At 44.0% G+C, this 21,606-nt stretch overlaps 1 protein-coding gene and 1 long non-coding RNA gene across 3 annotated transcripts in view; one reads left to right on the forward strand and one right to left on the reverse strand.

Moving 5' to 3' along the window:
* The window catches only part of LOC142495233 (uncharacterized), a 66,768-nt gene extending 59,658 nt beyond the window's left edge, over positions 1-7,110 (forward strand). The window contains exon 3 of the long non-coding RNA XR_012801701.1: positions 6,637-7,110. This is a non-coding gene — a long non-coding RNA (uncharacterized LOC142495233). The remainder of the gene's footprint in view (positions 1-6,636) is intronic.
* The window catches only part of MEGF10 (multiple EGF like domains 10), a 156,211-nt gene that overhangs the window by 54,833 nt on the left and 79,772 nt on the right, over positions 1-21,606 (reverse strand). For both annotated transcript variants that reach the window (XM_075600409.1, XM_075600419.1), the window contains exons 6-9: positions 13,096-13,342; positions 11,381-11,501; positions 6,788-6,924; positions 5,080-5,292 (exon numbers count right to left, since the gene is read on the reverse strand). In XM_075600409.1, coding sequence (XP_075456524.1) covers positions 5,080-5,292; positions 6,788-6,924; positions 11,381-11,501; positions 13,096-13,342 — 718 coding nt within the window. The remainder of the gene's footprint in view (positions 1-5,079; positions 5,293-6,787; positions 6,925-11,380; positions 11,502-13,095; positions 13,343-21,606) is intronic.

Genomic DNA, 21,606 nt, shown 5'->3' on the forward strand with positions numbered 1-21,606 from the left:
GCAGAGGAATACAGTATGCCAGGATTCCCTAATCTCGGATACGAGTTATCCCACCACGGTCACCTGTTAACTGCAGTAAAAGCGGGATCACAGTGCCACAACCCGTATCGGAGGCTAGGGGATATACCCCGTAGAGTTGATTTTCTGCTGAAATTAAAGGGGTCTGCATATGTTGCCAGAAACAGTTACACGCTACATATCACTTGGAATGGGTGCACCACAGTCCAAGTGCAGCCTGTACCTCGGGAAGCAGGGGGTCCCCAGACCTGAAAGTAATGCTGTTACACTGAGGAGACCCTCTGCTTCAATTCTATGTAATAAATTTAAAACAGAAACATCACCTGTAAGAGCTGTGTAGGGAGACAGAGGGAGGGCGAACTCTCTGCTCAGCTCTTCCAGACTGGTGTGGCCCAGTAGGTTTAATGCAGTGGGAGTCCCATTCAGAAGCAGGAACCCCCACTGCATTAATCCTTCTGGGAAATTAGTCTTCTGAGTTTTTGGGCGTTGGGAAGCTGCTATCGGGCCGCGGTCTTAAACCGCAATTTCCTTGTGCCCAAATTCCAAGTAAAGGAGACTGCATCCGTATTCATTGGAGTCTCCCAGCTGTAAAAACTAAAGCAATCCTGGAACAGAACAAAACTGCACCAGATTTATCAAAGAAAATAGTTGCATTGAAAGCAATGGGTATTTTTTCTAACGATAAACATGGTGCAGTTATTTTGCCCTTGTTTTTCGACTGTCAACTTACAAAGTACTTTTATGTTTCAGTGGTGGAACGACCAACAGCTATTCCATATGTATCCTAATTTTTTGTATTTTTCCTTTTCTCAAAGAAAGTCAGACCAAAACTTTCATTATTTTCATTGTCAAAATTGCAATGTTAGAAGTAATTTAGGTTTATTAAAAAAAAGGGACAATAAATCCATAAGTAAGAATATGAAGGCATGTTTAAATCTGTTTGTGTGTGTGGTACCCAACTTGAGTTAAAAAAAAAAGTGTGTGCCAAGCACGTGCATTTTAAGTGAAACGTCTGTGTTTTCTCACTGTTTTGTCACAGAAATTGTATTTGTGATGATGATGTTTTAAATTAAAAATCAAAACACAATTTCAGTGCCAAAATGCAAAGAAGTTTGACTTAGAACGCACGTGCGCAGCACACACCCCGTTTTACCTATTTGCACTTCTATATGTAACTGTGAATTTCCTGTGTGTGTGTCTCTCTGTCTATGTGTGTGACTCTGTCTGTGTGCGTGTCTATGTCTGTGTGTGTAATGTGAGATGTAGGTGTGTGTGTGTGTTTTTCTTTGTGTGTGTTTCTCTGTATGTGGGTGTGTAATGTGAGATATAGATGTGTGTGTGTGTCTCTGTGTGTGTAATGTGAGATGTGTATGTGTGTGTGTGTGTGTGTGTGTAGCGTCTGCGCATGCGTGCGCCAAGCCGGAGCCTACTGCGCAGGCGCGCCCAGCTGGCGCCTAGCCGACCGCAGCATCTCCTGCGCACCGAGTGCGGGAGGCTTCCGCGTGCACGCTGAGCTGCCAGCACTGACTACCTCTTGTGCCAGCAGTGACGTCACTTCTGTGAGTGCACCGCCGTCACCTTGAAGGTGATTTACTCCAAGGGAAGTTTTCATTTGGTAGGTGCCAGCATAGAAGTTTCACTTCAAATAGTCACATCACTATATTTGTTTCATTACATAGTTACATAGTAGATGAGGTTGAAAAAAGACATATGTCCATCAAGTTCAACCAATGCTAAATTTAGATGACAGATACTTTATTCAGGGGAAGGCAAACAAAAAACCAGAGTGAAATATCATCTCATAAAGGGAAAAATAAATTCCTTTCTGACTCCAAATATTGAGAATCAGATTATTGCCTGGATCAACATCCTTCCCTTGTTTACTTATTTGGTATGTCCTTGTATACATTTCCTTTCTAAAAAGATGTCCAAACTTTTTTTGAACAAATCTATTGTATCTGCCATCGTAGTCTCTATGGGTAATGAATTCCACATTTTAACTGCCCTTACTGTAAAGAACCCTTTCCTTTGTTGCTGGTGAAATCTCCTTACCTCTGAACTGAAGGGATGACCCTGTGTCATGTACTCTGATCTTAGGATGAATAGTTATTTTGAAAGCTCCTTGTATTGTCCCCAAATATATTTGTATATAGTTATCCTCAGGGCCGCCGACAGGGGGGCAGAGCAAGGTCAAGGGTCCCGGGCCCGGTGGTTGCGGGGGGGGAGGGGGTGCCTCACTCCCTCACTGACAGTGTCCCATGCTGAGCTTCCGATGCTGGAGCACGACGGGCCTCTCTGACACCAGCACGTGCCGGAAGCAAGCTGGGCTCAGTTTCCGGCACACACCAGCATGATTGGGAGGCCCGGCTTGCGTCAGCATCAGAAGCTCAGTGTGGGACAGTCAGTGAGGGAGAGAGGCCCGCAGCTGGGTGAGAGCCGGGGCCCGGGGGCCAATGCTGGCCAGCCAGGCCTCCCGCAGCCATCAGGCCCGGCCAGAGGCCTGAGACCATCCCCAAGGTAAGACTGTATTTTATATGTATTTGGGGGGTGTTTTTTTTAATATATGTATTTGGGGGTTGGGTGGGTGTTTTTTATATGTATTTGTGGGTGTTTTTTATATATTTGGTGGGTTGGGGGGGTTTATATGTATTCAGGGGGGTGGTTTTTTATATATGTATTTGGGTGGGTTTTTTTGTATTTGGGGGGTGGGGGGGTTTTAGTGTGTATTTTGTGGGGGGGCATTGTGTGAGGGGGGAAGGGAATGAGTGTGTGGAGGGGGTTGAGTTAGAGTGGGGTAATTGATTGAGGGGGGAAGAGTCAGAGGAGGGGGGGAAGAAAGAAAAGAGGGAATAAGAGTGACACGCAGAGGACAGAAATACATGCAAGGCGGGGGGATTGAGTGAGAGTGGGGTAATTGATGGAGGGGGGAGAGTGAGAGGAGAGAAGGGGTGTAAGAGAGGGGTTGATAAAATGAGGGAGTGAAATGGAGGGGAGAGAAATACATGGGAAGAAGGGGGGGGGAATAGAGGGGGCCTGGAGGTGCGAAATGGAGGGCCTGGTAAGATTCGCCGACACGAGAGAGCAGTGCATGGGGGGAGGAGAGGGCGGTCATACCTCTAGTCCTGGGCCCCGGGGAAATCTGTCTGCGGCCCTGGTTATTATATACCCTCTTAGACACCTCTTTTCTAATGTAAACAAATCTAATTTAGCTAGCATCTCCTCATAAGTAGATGTTTATTATTTTGATGGCTCTTCTCTGCCTTTTTTCTAGTTCCATAATTTCTTTTTCATGAAGTGGTGGACAAAACTGTACTCCATATTCAAGGTGTGGTCTTACTAATGCTTTACACAGTAGCATAATCATGTTTACTTCCTTTCCATCTCTACGCCATTTCATGCAAGATAAGATCTTATTTGTCTTTGCAGCTACTGCTTGACATTGGGTACTATTGCTAAGCCTGCTGTCTACTGTACAAGCACTGCTAAATCCTTCTCCATAAAGGATTGACCTAATTTTGCCCCATTGCACATGATTAATTACCCACAACAATGTAACTGATGTGGCAAAATCTTTATACTACACCTTGTCATACTGCAGGGGATGACTTCTCATAATTATCTCATTACTCAATAAGTTGTGGGCACCTTTTGTATTATGTTTGTTTGATCATGCATAATATGTGAGGATTCAATTTTATTTTCCTTTCAATTTATTTCTGAAAGGCTTGAGGGTGTGCTGCTGGAAAGAGTAGTCACAATCATTAAGGCTGAGATGAGCTAGCAGAGCATTAACTATATCCCTCACAATGATTAATCACAGCTTCCAAAGTCAATAGCTCAGATGGTTTTCACATCTAGTATACTGTAGTTCATACTAGTTGCTGTTTTTCAGACCAGTAAAGTCCTGGAAATGTCGTCAATATTAAATGAACAAACATGACTCCAGTTCACATTAAGGGAAACTTTCTGTCCTAGCACATTCATTTATCCAAACCATTCTAAAGCTAAAATAATATTAAGCTCTTTGTACTTTCAACTAGTGATAATGTTAAGGCCCCACTGTGAGGGAGGCCTGCAATGTATGGCATTAAAATGCTGGAGACTCTGGTAGTAAAATGATTCGTTTTCAGGATTCCTTATACCCAGAATCCTCTGAAAGAACCCTGAGATACTCCAGGAACTGTCATGGATTCCTCTATAATATCAACAGTTGTTTTTCTATCATCTCCAAAGTCTAATGCAACCATTCTAAGCTAGCTAAAAAGACATTATTGGTACAAATCCATATTCTGAGTGTTATTGATGCTAAGTGGATACGTCATGGATTTTCACACTTCACAATACACATGTTGTTCTATGCACGCAGATCCTTCATTTTCCCATTGTTCAGATCATCAGTGAAGTTCAAAGCATTGCTCGCAGTTGCTGGGTCCAATCATACAATACCATAACTAGAACTGCAACTATAGAGACAGTACTTCAAAGACAGCTAGAATAAATGAAGACATCTAAATAAATAAACCAACATGAAGGACAGCACTAAATCTCTAAGGTGTAGCTTTAGTTTTGATGTTAAAATTAACCACATTAAAGCACAAACGGCACAGATGTCCCAGGATGCAACAAATAACATGTCACTGTCATTACATTTAGAACATATAAAGTTTTGTTTTTATACATGGGTGCCTTTAATTTCACAAAATGCACACTATATACCGGTATTTGTTTTCCTAGCAATCTGTAAACATGTACCTGCCAGAAACAAGCAATATTCAATGTTGATCTGCCTTTTTTTCAGATGAATGTGTCTTATAATTTGTTAATAACTGTAGCGACCTACTGCACGTCTCATACTCCTGTAAATAAAGATCAGTGTCTCCATACATCTATTCTACAGTATAAACTAATAAACAAGCAACGTGGGAGCCACGTCCTGCTTATCTACTCTTTCTTTCCTTCAGAGAACATCAGTTTGTATTATTTTTTTTAATTGATTTTCATATCAAGTCACAATATGAAGACACAACATATAGCAGCCAGAATTGCCTTTTCATCTCTCACCTCTGTGTGTTCTTTAAATGACAGGGGCACTGTTTGTCACATTTCATCCCGTAGACTCCTTCAGAACATAGTCTTCTTTCACAGCGTTCTCCAGTATAACCAGGCTCACAGAAACATGCACCACTGATGTGGTAACATTTCCCACCATTGACACACTGGCAGGTCTGTGCACAGTTCACTCCATACATTCCGACAGGACACTCATCCTGACATCTGTAAACAGTCAATAAGATACTTTATGTTGACCTCCGAGTCCTGAACAACAATCCTAAATATTTCCTCTTTTACTGTATATAAATGATAGTATATATTTGATATACATAAAATATGTATATAAAATGAATATACTGTACATATGTATACATATGTATATATCATGAATATACACTGTAGATAGATAGATAGATAGATAGACATATTTTAGATATTTTATATGTTTGCACTAACTGCTAGCACCTTTCTTTAAGTAAGAAGGTCACATTTCCCCATCCCTGAAAACCTAAGAATTACTGTGGGGGTACAAGAAAAAGAAAAGGGTGAGATACATGATAAAGAAAATAATGTGTGAAGGTTGGTAGCATGTTAACCCGCAGATTAAAAAAGGTCATTATTATTTATAGAAAAAGAAGAACCTTGGCTAAAAAAAGTCACATCCATTCCTCACCAAGAAGGTTCAAATGAAATATCAAGGATTGACCCTTAAAAGCTGCAGACCAAGCAATATCCTACATGTGTTTTTTTTTTAAAATAAATTAGTTTTGTACTATGAGAAAATACTTGTAGCATTTTTTTATTTAAAAAACAACAACTCTGAATTTTATTTTTAATGTATTATAATGTACCAAGCATTTTTTGTTTCTATAGCAACTATTTACAAAGTCACATCCGCTTCGTCTTCTGAGACAGGCTCTGACACACCCCTTTTTAACCCCTGCCCTCTCTCTAGCAGTGCACCAATTGTATCTAGTGACACCTGGTCACATGATCTTCCACACAGAACTTTGCATCTTTGGTCCTATTCTGCTGCATTGACAGCCATTTAGTGAACCCCGAGCCATAGCGTCCCCAAATCAATCACAAGAGAACCGATTGCAACTTAGCTAATTGCTTATGATTGTGTGGATTGTATTGATGCACATATTAAAGGGGGATAAAATAATCTTTTAAAAAATGGCAGCTTGGACTTCTGCTTTAATATCTTTAAATAAAAGATCTAAGCGGTCCTGATAAACTACCTGCATAACTATCATTCAGGTAAGTATGCCAAGTGCACCTCTGCCATGTACAAATGCTGTACATACATACACATGTAAGCTTAAGTAAGAAAATAACAAAACAATGTGAAAACAGCATTCCAGCGATGACAAGGTCAGTGGTGGCTGGTGTGTAATCCAAATGAATTCTGTCTCTATCTCTTATTAATACCGCAGAGAATGGTGTTGACATTTTTTATCTGGGAGCGTGCTGAGTATTTAGGATAGCTGTACACCTGAGATCTCATAAGAAAAGTTTTTGGGACTAAACATATCTGTTAAATTGATTTTTTTTTCCTTGTAGAAAGAAGATTAAACACAAGGACTTCTCTGTATTCAAAGGAATTTGATCATCCCAGAAGTATTGCTGTTTATGTCTGCACTTCAAAGTGGCCCTAATCATACAGAAGTTTTAAATCTGTTAAATGAGAGTTCCCAGTTGTGATTTTCCTCACCGTTCTCCGGTGTATCCAGGGCCGCAGTGACATTGACCTGTGGCAGAGTCGCAAGTCCCTCCATTATGGCATTGACATTCTTGAGTACAATTCCTCCCGTGGCGACCTTCAGGGCAAGGCTGGCCACAGACTGTGCCCTAAATTGAAACGGAGCATGAGCATTATGCCTGGCAAGATCATCAGAACTCTGCGACTGCAGCTAATTAAAATAAACACCTGACCCAATAACCTTCCAGGCAATTTCTCTGCAGCATAATCATGAGTGCCTCTAATTTACATCCCAAAAGATAGTGTATGTGTTCTCAGAACAATAAAGGAAAACAATAAACGGAAATTATTCAAATTGGTCTCTGTGTGTGTGTGTGTGTGTGTGTGTGTGTGTGTGTGTGTGTGTGTGTGTGTGTGTGTGTATATATATAAACACACACACACACACATACATACACAAATATACACACACACACACATATATACACACATACACACACACACACACACACACACACACATACAGAGACCAATTTGAATAATTTCCGTTTATTGTTTTCCTTTATTGTTCTGATATATATATATTTATATACTAGCTGAGAGACCCGGCGTTGCCCGGGATGTAAATGCGTAATAGGTAGTATTATTTATAAATCGTGGATCAATAGGTGAGTATTTGTTGGAAAGGTTGGATAATAATGTTGAAAAGAAAGATGGAATAAAATGTAATACGATGTTGTTTAAAAATGGTTTATTGTAAACACACCACAGTACAATGTATATTTTGGTGACATAACAGATGTAAAAATGTGAGACGTGTGTCCTGCTAGGGTGTGAGGCGGCGGGTGGCGCGTGGGTTGTGAGTGCTGTCTGTGAGTGGGGTCCTGAGAAAGGGGAGGGGGGAGTGAAAGGGGAGGGGGGAGGGGGAGGGGGGAGGGAGGAGGGGGGAGGGGGGAGGGGGAGGGGAGGAGGGGAGTGGAGGGGGAGGGGAGGAGGGGAGGGGAGCAGGGGGGGGGGAGGAGGGGAGCGGGGGGGGGAGGAGGGGAGCGGGGGGGGGAGGAGGGGATCGGAGGGGGGGGATCGGAGGGGGGAGGGGGGGATCGGAGGGGGGAGGAGGGGAGCGGGGGGGGAGAAAGGGGAGCGGGGGGGGGAGAAAGGGGAGCGGGGGGGGGGAGAAAGGGGAGCGGGGGGGGAGAAAGGGGAGCGGGGGGGGGAGAAAGGGGAGCGGAGGGGGGGGAGAAAGGGGAGCGGAGGGGGGGAGAAAGGGGAGCGGAGGGGGGGAGAAAGGGGAGCGGGGGGGGGAAAGGGGAGCGGGGGGGGGAGAAAGGGGAGCGGGGGGGGAGAAATGGGAGCGGGGGGGGGAGAAAGGGGAGCGGGGGGGGAGAAAGGGGAGCGGGGGGGAGAAAGGGGAGCGGGGGGGGGGAGAAAGGGGAGCGGGGGGGGAGAAAGGGGAGCGGGGGGGGGAGAAAGGGGAGCGGGGGAGAGAAAGGGGAGCGGGGGGGGAGAAAGGGGAGCGGGGGGGAGAAAGGGGAGCAAGGGGGAGAAAGGGGAGCGGGGGGGAGAAAGGGGAGCGGGGGGGGGAGAAAGGGGAGCGGGGGGGGCAGAAAGGGGAGCGGGGGGGAGAAAGGGGAGGGGGGGGAGAAAGGGGAGCGGGGGGGAGAATGGGGAGCGGGGGGGGAAAGGGGAGCGGGGGGGGGGAGAAAGGGGAGCGGGGGGGAGAAAGGGGAGCGGGGGGGGGAGAAAGGGGAGCGGGGGGGAGAAAGGGGAGCGGGGGGGAGAAAGGGGAGCGGGGGGGAAAGGCGGGGGGGGAAAGGCGGGGGGGGGGAAAGGCGTGGGGGGAGAAAGGGGAGTGGGGTGGGGGGGAGAAAGGGGAGCGGGGGGGGGGGATAGGGGAGCGGGGGGGGATAGGGGAGCGGGGGGGAGAAAGGGGAGCGGGGGAGGATAAGGGGGAGCGGGGGGGGAAAGGGGAGCGGGGGGGGAAGGGGAGCGGGGGGGGGGAGAAAGGGAGCAGGGGGGGGGAGAAAGGGGAGCGGGGGGGGAGAAAGGGGAGCGGGGGGGGAGAAAGGGAAGTGGGGGGGGAGAAAGGGGAGCGGGGGGGGGGAGAAAGGGGAGCAGGGGGGGGAGAAAGGGGAGCGGGGGGGAGAGCCGGCGTTGGCCGTGAGTTACATTTAGCGCTAGGAAAAGGGGGGGAGAGAGGGGGGAAAAGGGGGGGGGAAAGGGGGGGGAGAGGAGGGGAGGGGGACGGGGGGAAAGGAGGGGAGGGGGACGGGGGAAAAGGAGGGGAGGGGGACGGGGGAAAGGAGGGGGGACAGTGGACAGGAGGGGGGGACAGTGGACAGGAGGGGGGGGACAGTGGACAGGAGGGGGGGACAGTGGCCGGGGGGAGGGGGGGACAGTGGGCGGGTGGGGGGGGACAGTGGAAATGACAGTGGACAGGAGGGGATGGGAGGGGGGGGAGAGTGGACAGGAGGGGGGGAGAGTGGACAGGGGGGGGGGACAGGTGAAAGGACAGTGGACAGGAGGGGGGGAGACAGTGGACAGGAGGGGGGGTGACAGTGGACAGGAGGGGGGGAGAGTGGACAGGAGGGGGGGTGACAGTGGACAGGAGGGGGTCTCCACTCTACAGTGTCTGAGACACAGTGTAACACACACGCACACAGACACACACACAGTGTCACACACACACACACACACACACACACACAAACACACACTCTCACTCACCTCTCCTTCTGGCCGCCGCCATGTTAGTTAGTCCGCGAGGGAGGAAGGGGTCCTTCATCCGCCGCCATCTTAGGTGCCGCGTGGCAGCGGTAGGCTGCCCTGGCCAATGCCTGTCCCCGCGCCAGGGAGGTGAGCATGAGGTGAGCGGGAGGTGAGGGGAGGTGAGCGGGAGGTGAGGGGAGGGAGCGGCAGGCTGCCCTGCCCACTGCCTGTCCCCGCGCCGGGGAGGGAGTTGAGCGGGAGGGAGGTGAGTGGAGAGGGAGGTGAGTGAAGCGGGAGGTGGAGGGAGTTGAGCGGGAGGGAGGTGAGTGGAGGTGGAGGGAGGTGAGTGGAGCGGGAGGTGGAGGGAGGTGAGTGGAGCGGGAGGTGAGTGTGATCGGGGGGAGAGGACAGAGAGAGAGGTGTGTGTGTGTGTGTGTGTGTGTGTGTGTGTGTGTGTCCCTGTGTGTCCTTTGGCCCGTCACTCCGCCTCAGGCCAATGAGAGGTGTGCGGGGGCGGGCGGGCCAAGGGACCAATGAGATTGCCGCTAGGGACGCAGACATACAGTGCTTTCAGAAATATATAGTAGATATATATATATACACACACACACATATACATATATATGCACACATATACATAAACATACATAATTTTTTATTGCTACAGTGGAAGTGCTGTGTGCTGGGTGATAATGGTGAAAGGCAGGGTTGCAGACCTGTCTAAGACATGCAAATGAGCATTCAGTAATATTTCCATTTGCTATATGATTTGCTGTGGAGGGTTTTTGTTACTTTTTTTACCCACCATAACTTAACTAAGTATGGTAAAACTGATCCCTGCTTCAGCTTTGCATAGCCAGTAAAACCAACCCCACACTGAAGAGACCCATTAAGGTCGAAACAGTCTGTCTGTGGGTGGGTTTGCTGGCTATGCATCTTAACCCTGGCTGTGCTCAAAGCTGTGAACATGCAGCAAGCTTAAGCCTATAGGGGAACCATGTTGAATGGTTTTGAAGCAAAAGGTGGCACTGTGTGCTCATTTGCATGTCATTTCCCAGAATCCCTTGCTGCAGTGGAAGTGCATTGGGCTGGGTGATAATGGTGAAATGTGGGGTTGCAGATCTTTCTAAGACATGCAAATGAGCATACAGTAATATATCCATTTGCTATATATATATATATATATATTTGGGGGGGGTGGGGGGGAGTTGTACATTCCTAACCCCATAAAAATAAACATTCTGTACCACAGGGTGCAGTGACCCTGAGTATCAAAATGATAACGTAAGCATGCTGAACTTTTGAATGATACAGAGTATCTATATACCATAAATATGCTGCCTTTGCACTGATTATTAATATAACTGTAACATCGTTTTGTAGTGCGATGCTGCACTGTAATGCAAAAGGTCTTTGTTTACAAAGACACACTGGAAAAATGACATATTTGTGAATCAGAGCTATGTTGTTGTTATTATTATTTGTATTATTATTGTGATTCATTTATGTTATTAATGTATAAATCCTTATAGTTTGTTAACTTTTAGGATATAACAGTTTCCTTTTGCTCGCACTTGCTATTTCAAACAAACAAATGCTCAAACATTTTCAAACACCGATCTTGCTGACTTGATGGAGTCATCTCCACAGATACCTGAAATCCTGTCACTGACATCAATTCATTCTCATTCCCCCTCACTGCCATTATACAATTCATTTCTAAACCCCCAGGCAGTGAAAGGATTAAGAAAACCCTGTGGCGCTTAATTACTATATTTACAAAAAGGTCATTGGACATAATAGAAAAGGTTATTGACTAAATTAGTTAATTATTTTTTATTGATTACCCTGTATACACCAAATTAGACCAAACTAGCATAATGAGCGCATGTGACTTACCATCCATCCCGCGGGACAGGAGCATTCTCCGGTGACGTGATGGCACACTCCACCGTTCTGGCATGGGCATCTTTCTTCACACTGAGGACCATGCTTTCCTGGAGGGCAGAGATCCTCACAGCTGTAAGAGGCAGTGAAAAACAAGACAACAAGAACATCACACGCAATGCATATCTATGAGTCTGTATCATAATCAATCACTACTAGAATAAGTACAGAATGTCATTCTTCTGCAGTGTAGAGATTGTAATACATGTACCCAAAATAACCAAAGCAGCGGTGCAGGGTTCATGTAAAAGTAAATGATAGCCAACCAAACAGTTATGTTTTTCACATATTTTCCATCACCTTGTTACACTAGGCGAAACCAAACTATTTTGTTTTTTTCTGGATCCTATTTGCGTTGTTGTACTCACATTTGGTTCTGATATGGAAAAGTGGGCTTCTCATACAGTACACTATGCAACATCTTGCATTCTGATTGCCCCGCCTCTGTCCTTGCACTGCAATATATTGTAATGCTCTGCCCAGCACCAAGTCTTGTGTTTCTCAGAAGTTGTTTCGTATTCATATTGTCACGACAGTGGATTATATCATATTTTTAAATTAGAACCATTTTCTGTACATCACTATTTGTATGATTATGTGCTTGGGAGCCTTTACAAAAGCAGTGCTACTGATTCATGTCCATGGGCAGCAGAGATGTGTCAAGACACTTTGAGAAAGTCCTTTACGGACGAAACGCGTAGGTGCGTTCCTACCATTGTTTCCTTTGCGCTGACCATTAAAGAACCTTTTTAATACTTATCCCTGCTTGGAGTTACCCTTATTTTGGCGACCTACTAGCTGGTATGCTGCCAAGAAACGCTGCTGTGCTCCTCCACATCTCTGCTGCCTGTGTTTACCCTGAGAGGATTGCACGCTGGAACAGATTCATCCATCAAGGACACCACTAAGGGAGGTAAAGGGCCTTGACCCATTATTATTTTACCCTCCAGTGCTGGACTGACTGAGTTATTTCCCCAGGGTGTAGTTTACCACCATTAGGAGACCTATATTGGGGTACCCGCGGGGGGACCACCAGGCCTCTGGGTTCTCACCCTGGGATGTTATGGATTATACTCTATGTCCTTGAACTTGGATCTTTTATGGTATTATCAGTATACTAATGAGCTATCTATGGTGATGCACCATTACACCACTTACCTATCTGATTCATGTCCATGGACTGAAGAATACAGTTACAGACGTATTGTCAGGAAAGTGTGCCTGATTAGGTCCATGTGATTTAGGTTGATTATTTGCAAGATAAGTCAGGCTGCGCATATAGTGCCTTGCGACAGCGACGCGACGTCGCTCGAAAACAAACACATTGACTCCGTCGCCAGCGCTTATAGTAAGCGCGATGGATTGACGGATCGACGGATTGACAAATCAACGTCGCGGCAAAATTTTTTGTAGCTGGGACTATTTCATTTTTTAGAGACAGTCGCCACATGTGACTGTCTCTAAACCAGAGACCGCGGCCCGCCCCCTTTGGTGACATCATTGGCGACCGTCGCTAAAAACAAATTACAACTATGGCGGGTGGCGACGGTGACGTCATCGGTCGCGTCGCCAGCACTATAAGCGCGAACTTAGATGCTTACATAAGTGTCAAAGTGCTTTATTTATTTTATCCTCATTTATTTTAGACAATGATTGCTGATACTCACAAAGCACCAGTATAGCCAGGAGGGCATCTGCATTCACCCGTCACATGATCACATGTTGCTCCATTTTGGCATTGGCACTTTTGGTGGCAGTCATTCCCGTAAGTCCCTTGGTCACAACGATCTTCACAGCGCCAGCCCTTGAAGCCAGCTGCACAGTGACAGGCTCCAGTGATGGGGTTGCACAAGGCTCCGTTTTTGCATTGGCAGCGACTGCTACAGTGAGGTCCCCAATGGTCAACATCACATGCTGTCAAAATATAGGGAAATACAATGACCAGTGTACAATGTACGGATTCCAGTGCATTGCAGTAAATCATGTTACCAGATGGAAAGATCGTTACCCGGATCTATATTGTACATTTATTCATGAGGTTCAAATGGTTTAACGTATAACGAGCAGATTTAATTTAAACATATTAACTCCTTTGCCGCCAGAGAAGTCAGCGATGCAGTACAGTATGTGAAACACAAATAACGCCGTTACTATATATTTTCATTTGATTTGGTAGCTGAGGTGCCATGTGGCACGATATTGCCATGGAAAATGCTCACACATTCTTAGTATACAACCAGTTGGTGTCTTGAAAAAATATTTTGTTTTAACGGTGCAGTGGAGGACATTTGCTGTGGCACAAATCCTTATTGCATTGAGGTCTTGACCCAAAGGTTTTTATGAAGCCTGTGCATACTGAGCCAGCATAAAATACATCATCTAACCAAGGAAAATATTAGCTGCAGATGTCGGAATGCCAAATGACGACAGGACTGGTGCTCTTCCAGCACACAATAATGAAAGTATGTGTAGCTATAGGAAAAAGTCACACATTGCTTAAGATTCTCCCCAAACACCAACAAATCACTCAACACATTCCTCTACTACTTTAAGTAGAATATTTTCATGAATTAGTGTGTGCTGTTAACTGTTATTTATTTTGTTGTGGTCCTAGGTTATTGCTTGGGTTTTACCTGCACCTACAAACTAATTATAAGGACTCACCAGTCCTGTATTTTCACTTTGTTTCTCTATAGCAGGGGTGTTCAAATCCAGTCCTCAAGTCCCCCTCCCCCCCTCAACAGAGCACGTTTTCAGGATATATCAGCTTCAGCACAGTTGGATCAGTAACTCAGAGGCTCAGTCCAAAACTGAGCCTCTGATTGAGCCACCTGTGCTGAAGCAAGGACTAATTGAGCCAACTGTGCTGAAGCAGGGATATCCCGAAAGCCTGACCTGTTGGGGGGAGGGGGAGGGGGCTTGACAACTGGAGTTGAGCACCCCTGCTCTATAGTTTTCCCTAACATACTTGCTCTTGTGGCCGAAACCATTATTTTCCCAAACATTTGAACTCACTACTGTATGAAGCTGCAAGCCATTCCAACATTGAATGGTTGGATTTAGTCAATAGTTCTATGGCCATCTCACTCCAGCATTCTGTTTAAACATGAGGCTAAAATGTTTTGGATACTTTGGTATATTTCATTAACATAAATCCTCATCTTGTGGTCTGAAGATTGCAACATTTCCTTCTGAAAAATAAAAAAGCTCTCGTTGTCAATATTTGCAATATTGAGATAATGGTTCTTGTGCAAGAATAATCCTGATTGTGGATCCTTTCAAACTGGCGGTCCTTTAAGCATGCAGTACTTCTGCTTATTCACCCCATAAACTACCCCTACCGGGGTTTTCCTTTAGGCAGTTAACAAAACTCCTGTCTTGTGATCCAACAAAAGATTCATGGCACTGTTAAGATGCATTCATTGCTATGTGAATTCATTCCATTGGCTATGCATTACGTTCTGACATTCATCAACAAAACAACGTTTCTTTTTTTTTACTATTACAATGTTTTCAAAATACAAAAAATATACCCTCAGATGTATATACAGCTCATTGACCTGAAAGATCTGGAACATCTCAATAATAGAAAATGCAACATCAGCAACAAAAGCGGATCGTGAACATGGGGAGGTCAAATGATACTATATCACTCCAGGAAAACCCCATTAATGGAGTGCTATAGTCATGGTGATGAAACTTGACAACGCTATTTTAAAATACATTGTTTAGATTAGTCAGGTGAGTAAACCAAATTCCTTAAGATTACACATGCTGGGTATTATCTTCTTTAAAATAGCTAATTATGCTTTATAATCTACATTTTACTGTAACATTAAATAAAGGAAAATATATTTATGTACATTTGAGATCAAAAAACTTGATCATGTGTTTTGGGGTTTTTAATAATTATACCATCCAAGTCCAGTAGTATAATAAATATATAATTACAATATTCATAAATATATAATTAATTTACTCCCTATCTCGCTAGTATCTCAAGTTTTATATATGTCCCCTCAAACCTCCCTCTAAATAAATTAGGGAGAGATGATGGTGCTGAAAAAGGAACATGCCTGAGGTACCCTGAGAAATATGTTACTGTCTATACAAAGTATATTTAAATGAGTCACAAATCCTAAAATACATCCTAAAAACCAATCAGTCTAAAGGCCCCTGTGATGAAGGGGAACCAATATCACACCCAACAGTGTTAGAACCCACATCCCTGTCATCCAGGGAAGCAGCTCTAGCATTGAACTAAACCATACAGTATGTATGTATATTTGTATTTATATAGCACATTTATGTACATAGCGCTTCACAGCAGTAATACACGTGACATAATATAACACAGAATGGGAATAAGCGCTTCAGACATGGCAGTAACACTAGGAAAGGGTGTCCCTGCCCCGAAGAGCTTGCAATCTAAGTGGTAAATGGGGAGAACTTACAGAGACAGTAGGAGGGTGTTATGATAAGTGCGTCTGCAAGGGGTCAAATTCAGTGCATCAGAGATGTACAGTATCAGCCAGCGGAGCTACACATATGCTTCGCTAAAGAGATGTGTTTTTAAATAGGTCTTAAAGGTGGAGAGAGAGGGTGTCAGTCTATTGTTTATAGGAAGGCTAAGAACATCAAAGATACCCTAGCTCCGATGCCGCTTCTGTGGGCCATATTGGCAACCATAGATGTGGCAGGGGTCGTTGCATCACGTGCAAACATTTAAATACTAAATCGGAGTTTGTTTCCCTTCATAAGAGTGGACGATATGATGTAAAGGGCATTATTAATTGCCTGAGTACATTTGTCGTCTATCTCTTACAATGTGGTTGCGGCCTCCAGTATGTAGGCCGCACCACTCGATCCCTAAGTACTAGATTCCTGGAGCACAGGAGGAATGTGATCAACGGTGTCACTACCCATAGTTTACCCAAACATTTTATTAATATACATCATAAGGATCCAGAGTCCTTAACAATTATGGGTATTGAACACATTCCTCCTGTTGCACTAGGTGTGGGCCGTTTTAAATCTCTTTGTAGAAGGGAGACATTTTGGATACACCGGTTGGGGACACTCACCCCCGGTGGTCTAAATGAATGTTTGGACACCAGTACTCTGGTATAAGCTTGTATAATCATTTGTGCTATCTGGTTCACTCTCTGCAACATTACGTCCCCACCCCCTCTTTTTAGTTCATCCCCTATCCACTGCTGCGCATCCCCATCCCTTTTCATTCCTTTCCCTTCCCTCTTCCCATTCCCTCCATTTCTCCCTCCTCCTACCCCCTCCCCCCTCCCTTTCCCCCCCTTTCCCCCCTTCCCCTCCCCTATCCCTTCTTTCCCTACATATCCTACCTTTCCCCGTCCCTTACTCCGCATTCAGCTATTTCATACCATCCATAATCAACTTTAGATTTTCCCATTTCTTTTTAGGTATTATGACATATTATATTATATTTTATAATTTATTCTTATTTTATATTTTAAATTGTCTAGTTTTTTACTATTAGCGCTTGTTATCCATGTGTGTGTACACACTTGAATATATATTTCTGTTTACGCAGCCTATATGTTTATGCTTGTATGCTATGCAAGTGTTGACACACACGGATCTGATTGGATTTTTGAATTGATATTATGATAAATATGATGTCACACTATTAGGTGTTTTATAATTATAATATGTACTAATGATTTTTTAGAAGGTTGGTAGCACTTTTATATATTTAGTTTGTTAAGATCTAGATTTATTATTATTTTCTTATAATTACATAGTTGTAATGATTTATTAGTATTACATGTTGATATTGCTGTGTATAGATAAACTTATGGCAGTGCGTTTATACTTAAGTGATCGTTTATTAATTATTTTATTATTTTATGTTTCATATGAAATAATTTTTTGTTTATTACATTTACATTTGATTCCGGTTATACTACGGCTCCCTCTAAGGGCGGAATCTTTGTTAATTGAGTTACCAATCATGATCGAGGCACTTTGGTATATAAACATTGCCATACTGTTCAGAGACATTCCCTTTGATAAAGTTGCTTTTGTTGCGACGAAACGCGTCAGGGACGTACCTTGCGACACTACGTCATCACGCTGCGTGCATCCTTTACGGCCGGGGAGTGCACGGTGTAATATTGAGGCCAGCTCTGATACCACATTGAATGGAGGATTTCAAGTGAACCCGAGGAATCAACGCTGTCGGGAGCCTGGTTCCAGTCGTTGTTGGACTGCTTACTTGATACAAGACGTTACCCGCCATGGTGGTGATTATATATCACATACTGCTCTATTTTTACTTGTACATTGTGAGTGTTTTTAATCCCCCCACCTTTCCTTCCCCATATTAAATGTTACAGTGTTACACTATGGGGCGTGCGCTCTCTGTCTCTTTGTTCTTATAGATTTTGCTGTGGAACTGGTTCTTCCATTTGTGAGCTGCCGTGGACCCCTGGATCTTGTACATTGTCCTGTTGTCATCTTTCAGGACTTACCTAAGGGTTTGGACATTGGACTTAGAATATTTCACGTTATTATTACGGTTTACTTGGTTGTTTTTTCTAGTATGCAATTATTTCACTATTAATGGCTTTATTTGTATTCTATAGGTATTTTGAATCATTTTTCATTTTCACATATATATCTATTGTTATAAGATTGGCGCTACTTTAATCACTTTCTTTTTATATATATATATATATATATATATATATATATATATATATAAAATTATTATTTTATTATTTTTTGGCTTATTTATTTAGCCGATGAACAGTAAAAACTAGATTGCTGTGTCCATTCCACAAGAATTTGACAGACACTTGCAATGACAAGCTCACTCTGACAAAAGGATCATTTTGAAATCGACTAGACAGAGGAGTTAATTTAATCTTCATGTTAAATCAGTTTTGTGCAGCTCACGGAAAGCTGTCAATTGATTGCATTTGTGTGCGCAGTTGGATTTCTAAAGCAGACATGCATTCCACTGGGACTTATTTTAAAGACTACACAACTCCTTTTACTTCACACCTCCTGTTGAATTCATACCACAGCCCTCTTTATCCAGCACAAGAACCAAATTCAGTGACAGGATTTAAGACGCAGGAAATATCTTCCTGACCAGCCCAGTCTGAAGAATTGAAAATGACCGCCAGACAGGATAGCAGCGTCAGCTGTTCCAAATAAAATACCCAAAGCACCCCGTGGGCAGGAGATGATTCAGTGATGGCTAAGCTTGTGTGATTGCAAGCTACCACTGTGGGTGTGGTATTTACTGGCACTACAACATTCTACATTCCCACATCTGAAAACCTTCTTACTACTGGAGACAAGGGGCACCTTGGGCTGTGACAATAATAAAATTGATTGTAAACATGTAACAATATTTTCTAGAATAAAAATATGACAACTCTTCAAACAATAAAGCTACAGAATGAGTACAGTAAATTGGTAGATTTTTTTCACAATATTACAAATGTTTTAATAACCGTATCATGCTAAATGAGACACTGTATCTTGACACTAAGAAAAAGAGCAATGTTGATAGACAGATGTTAAGTTCATAAAGTGATGTGATCTTTTTCATTACAATATTTAAATGAGGTAACTCAGCTTTAAGTTGTATTATCATTCCCCAAATGACAAACTCGTGTAGCAAAAAGGTGAAAAATACCTTGATGCACTAACACAGATGTTGAACATCAACTTTATAGAACAAAAGAGTATTTGCATCCTTTTAGACATAGCCCCCATATATTCTTGATCAAATGTATAAAGGACCAGACACTGTATTAACCCAGTGGTGCTCAACTCCAGGCTTCGAGACCCCCCCCCCAACACATAAGGTTTTAAGGGTATCCCAGCTTCAGCACAGGTGGCTTAATCAGTGGCTCAGTCTTTGACTAAACAGACTTTGATTATGCCACCTCTGCTGAAGCAGGAAGCTACTGATTGAGCCACCTGTGCTGAAGCAGGGATATCCTGAAAACCTGACCTGTTGGGGGGTCCTGAGGAGTGGAGCAGAGAACCCCTGTATTAAGCCTTTGGGTGCTCCAAGACGTGGCTACTACATCATGGGGCCAGGCACTGCAGGGGCTCCATGATGCAGTGGCTATGTCATGCCCTTTGAGTGATTGTTTTCTAAGGGAGATCACGTTCAGCGCACAATGAAAGCTGTACTACAGGGAAACGGAAGAGGAGGTTCTCGCTTCCCTAGGACACTTGCCAGTAGAAATGGGCGAACCAGTCCAAATCCCGAGATTTCCATTCAAAATCCATTCTGCAGTGTAAAATCCGCCAACGGATTCTTACAGTTTTAATCCACGTGGATTAATCCAAAACCACCATTGCATTCAATCTGCTGATGGATCTTATGAATCCAATCTGCAGATTCAGCAATCCGCACGCAAAAAAATCTGCAAAAGGCGAATAGCTATTTTTGAGACTGATTTGCAGACATCCGTGGACCAAAGATACCGACTGATCCGAGTTGGATCCAAATCCGCAAAAAAAAAATTCGCCCATCTCTACTTACCAGTGAAGTTACTGGATTTACATTTCCCTCAAGGCAAACAAAATGGCTGCCAAATCTCAGGCCAATAGGAAGCTGCAACATCTTCAGGTGTGGCCTCCTATTGGCCTGAGATTTGGCAGCCATTTTGTTTCCCTTGAGGGAAATTTAAACCCGGTAACTTCACTGGTAAGTTCGGAACCAGGGAATCCTTGGAGATAAAAATAGTGTGATTCAGCTCTGGAGGTTCCCCGTTGTAATTGTGCAAAGTAAAGGTTAGTTATGGTGGATTGCTCCTTTAAACCTGTGTTTTAGCAATTCAGAGAAAGAGTTCTTTTTAACAGGGGTGCGCGCCCCCCAGGGGGTCGGGAGATTTTTCTGGGGGAGGGCACGGGCGGTTGCAGAGGCCCCCCACTCTTACCCAAGGCATTTTAATTAAATGCCGGGGGATCGCGCGAGGCCCCTGCAACACTCCACTTACCGGGATTCAGCCGGCTGTGTGACACATCCCCATGGCAATGCAGCATCAAATGAAGCCGCGGTGCCATGTGATGTGACATCAGATGCGTCAAATGACGCCACAGGTCACGTGACGTGATGTCAAATGACCCCACTGCGTTATTTGACGCGAATGTAAGGTAGGCGGTGGGGGGTGAAAGCCGGGGCAAGAGAGACAGGGGGCACATCTTCAAAAGTTTGCGCTCCCCTGCTTTATAACACGGCTAGTCCTTCTCCTGTGTAACTGAACTAATCAATTATATGGTTATAGAACTATCCTCCAGCAGTGAATGGTTTTAATGGATGTACAATAGGAAACATCTTAACAGATATCTGCAGACAGAGATTCCCTGCTGTGAGGAGGAATTTTGAGCATTAAACAGCAAGAACTATTGCTTATTTCAGATTGTTGATGGAAACTGAAATCTAATGCGGTGGAAAAGTTCACAGACTGGTTCCTAAAATTAACAGCCAGAGAGTACACGTAGGTTTTTTTTTTGCTCTGTATACAAGATTGTCTGAAGCACACACTGTAATTGAGATGCACATCACATATGATGTGGTGGGTGTTGGGGTTTGAGCTTGCTGCTGGGAAAGTGTGTGTTAATTCAATTTCTAACTGGCAACAGTTGTTAGGTGGTCGGTGGCTCCTCCTCCCAGAGCTCACCCCTTCCCAGCTTTTTAACTTGGGAGGTTTTCTCATTTTGCTGTATGGACAGGACATACTATGGTTGTTCCCTCTCATACAGAGGTAAAAGGGAAGGTTCACAGTGTAATGTTAGGACCTGCAAATGTGGTTATACCTTGACGTTGGCACGCAGGCTTATGACGCTTTGGCCAAAGGGTTTAACTAAATAACCAAGACAATATTATTATTGAAGTATTTAACTTTATACTTATTACCATATATTTTTTGTCAATTGGGTGTAGCGTTGGGCTCCCCTGTCTTTTGTTAGATACACATCACACAAGCATCTGATAAATGTTATTGAAAAAACTAGAGCGAAGGCTGAATGTCGGTGCATTGTGTGAACAGCTCTGTGTAGAGAGCACTAAATATCTGTGTAAACGTTCGAAAGTCAAAGAAACAGGAGTTCCAAGAATTACAACACAATCTCAAAATGTCACACAACCTTCAAATAAATAAAGAGATTAG

Source organism: Ascaphus truei, chromosome 1 (assembly GCF_040206685.1).
Source record: "Ascaphus truei isolate aAscTru1 chromosome 1, aAscTru1.hap1, whole genome shotgun sequence".
NCBI classification, from domain to species: Eukaryota; Metazoa; Chordata; class Amphibia; order Anura; family Ascaphidae; genus Ascaphus; species Ascaphus truei.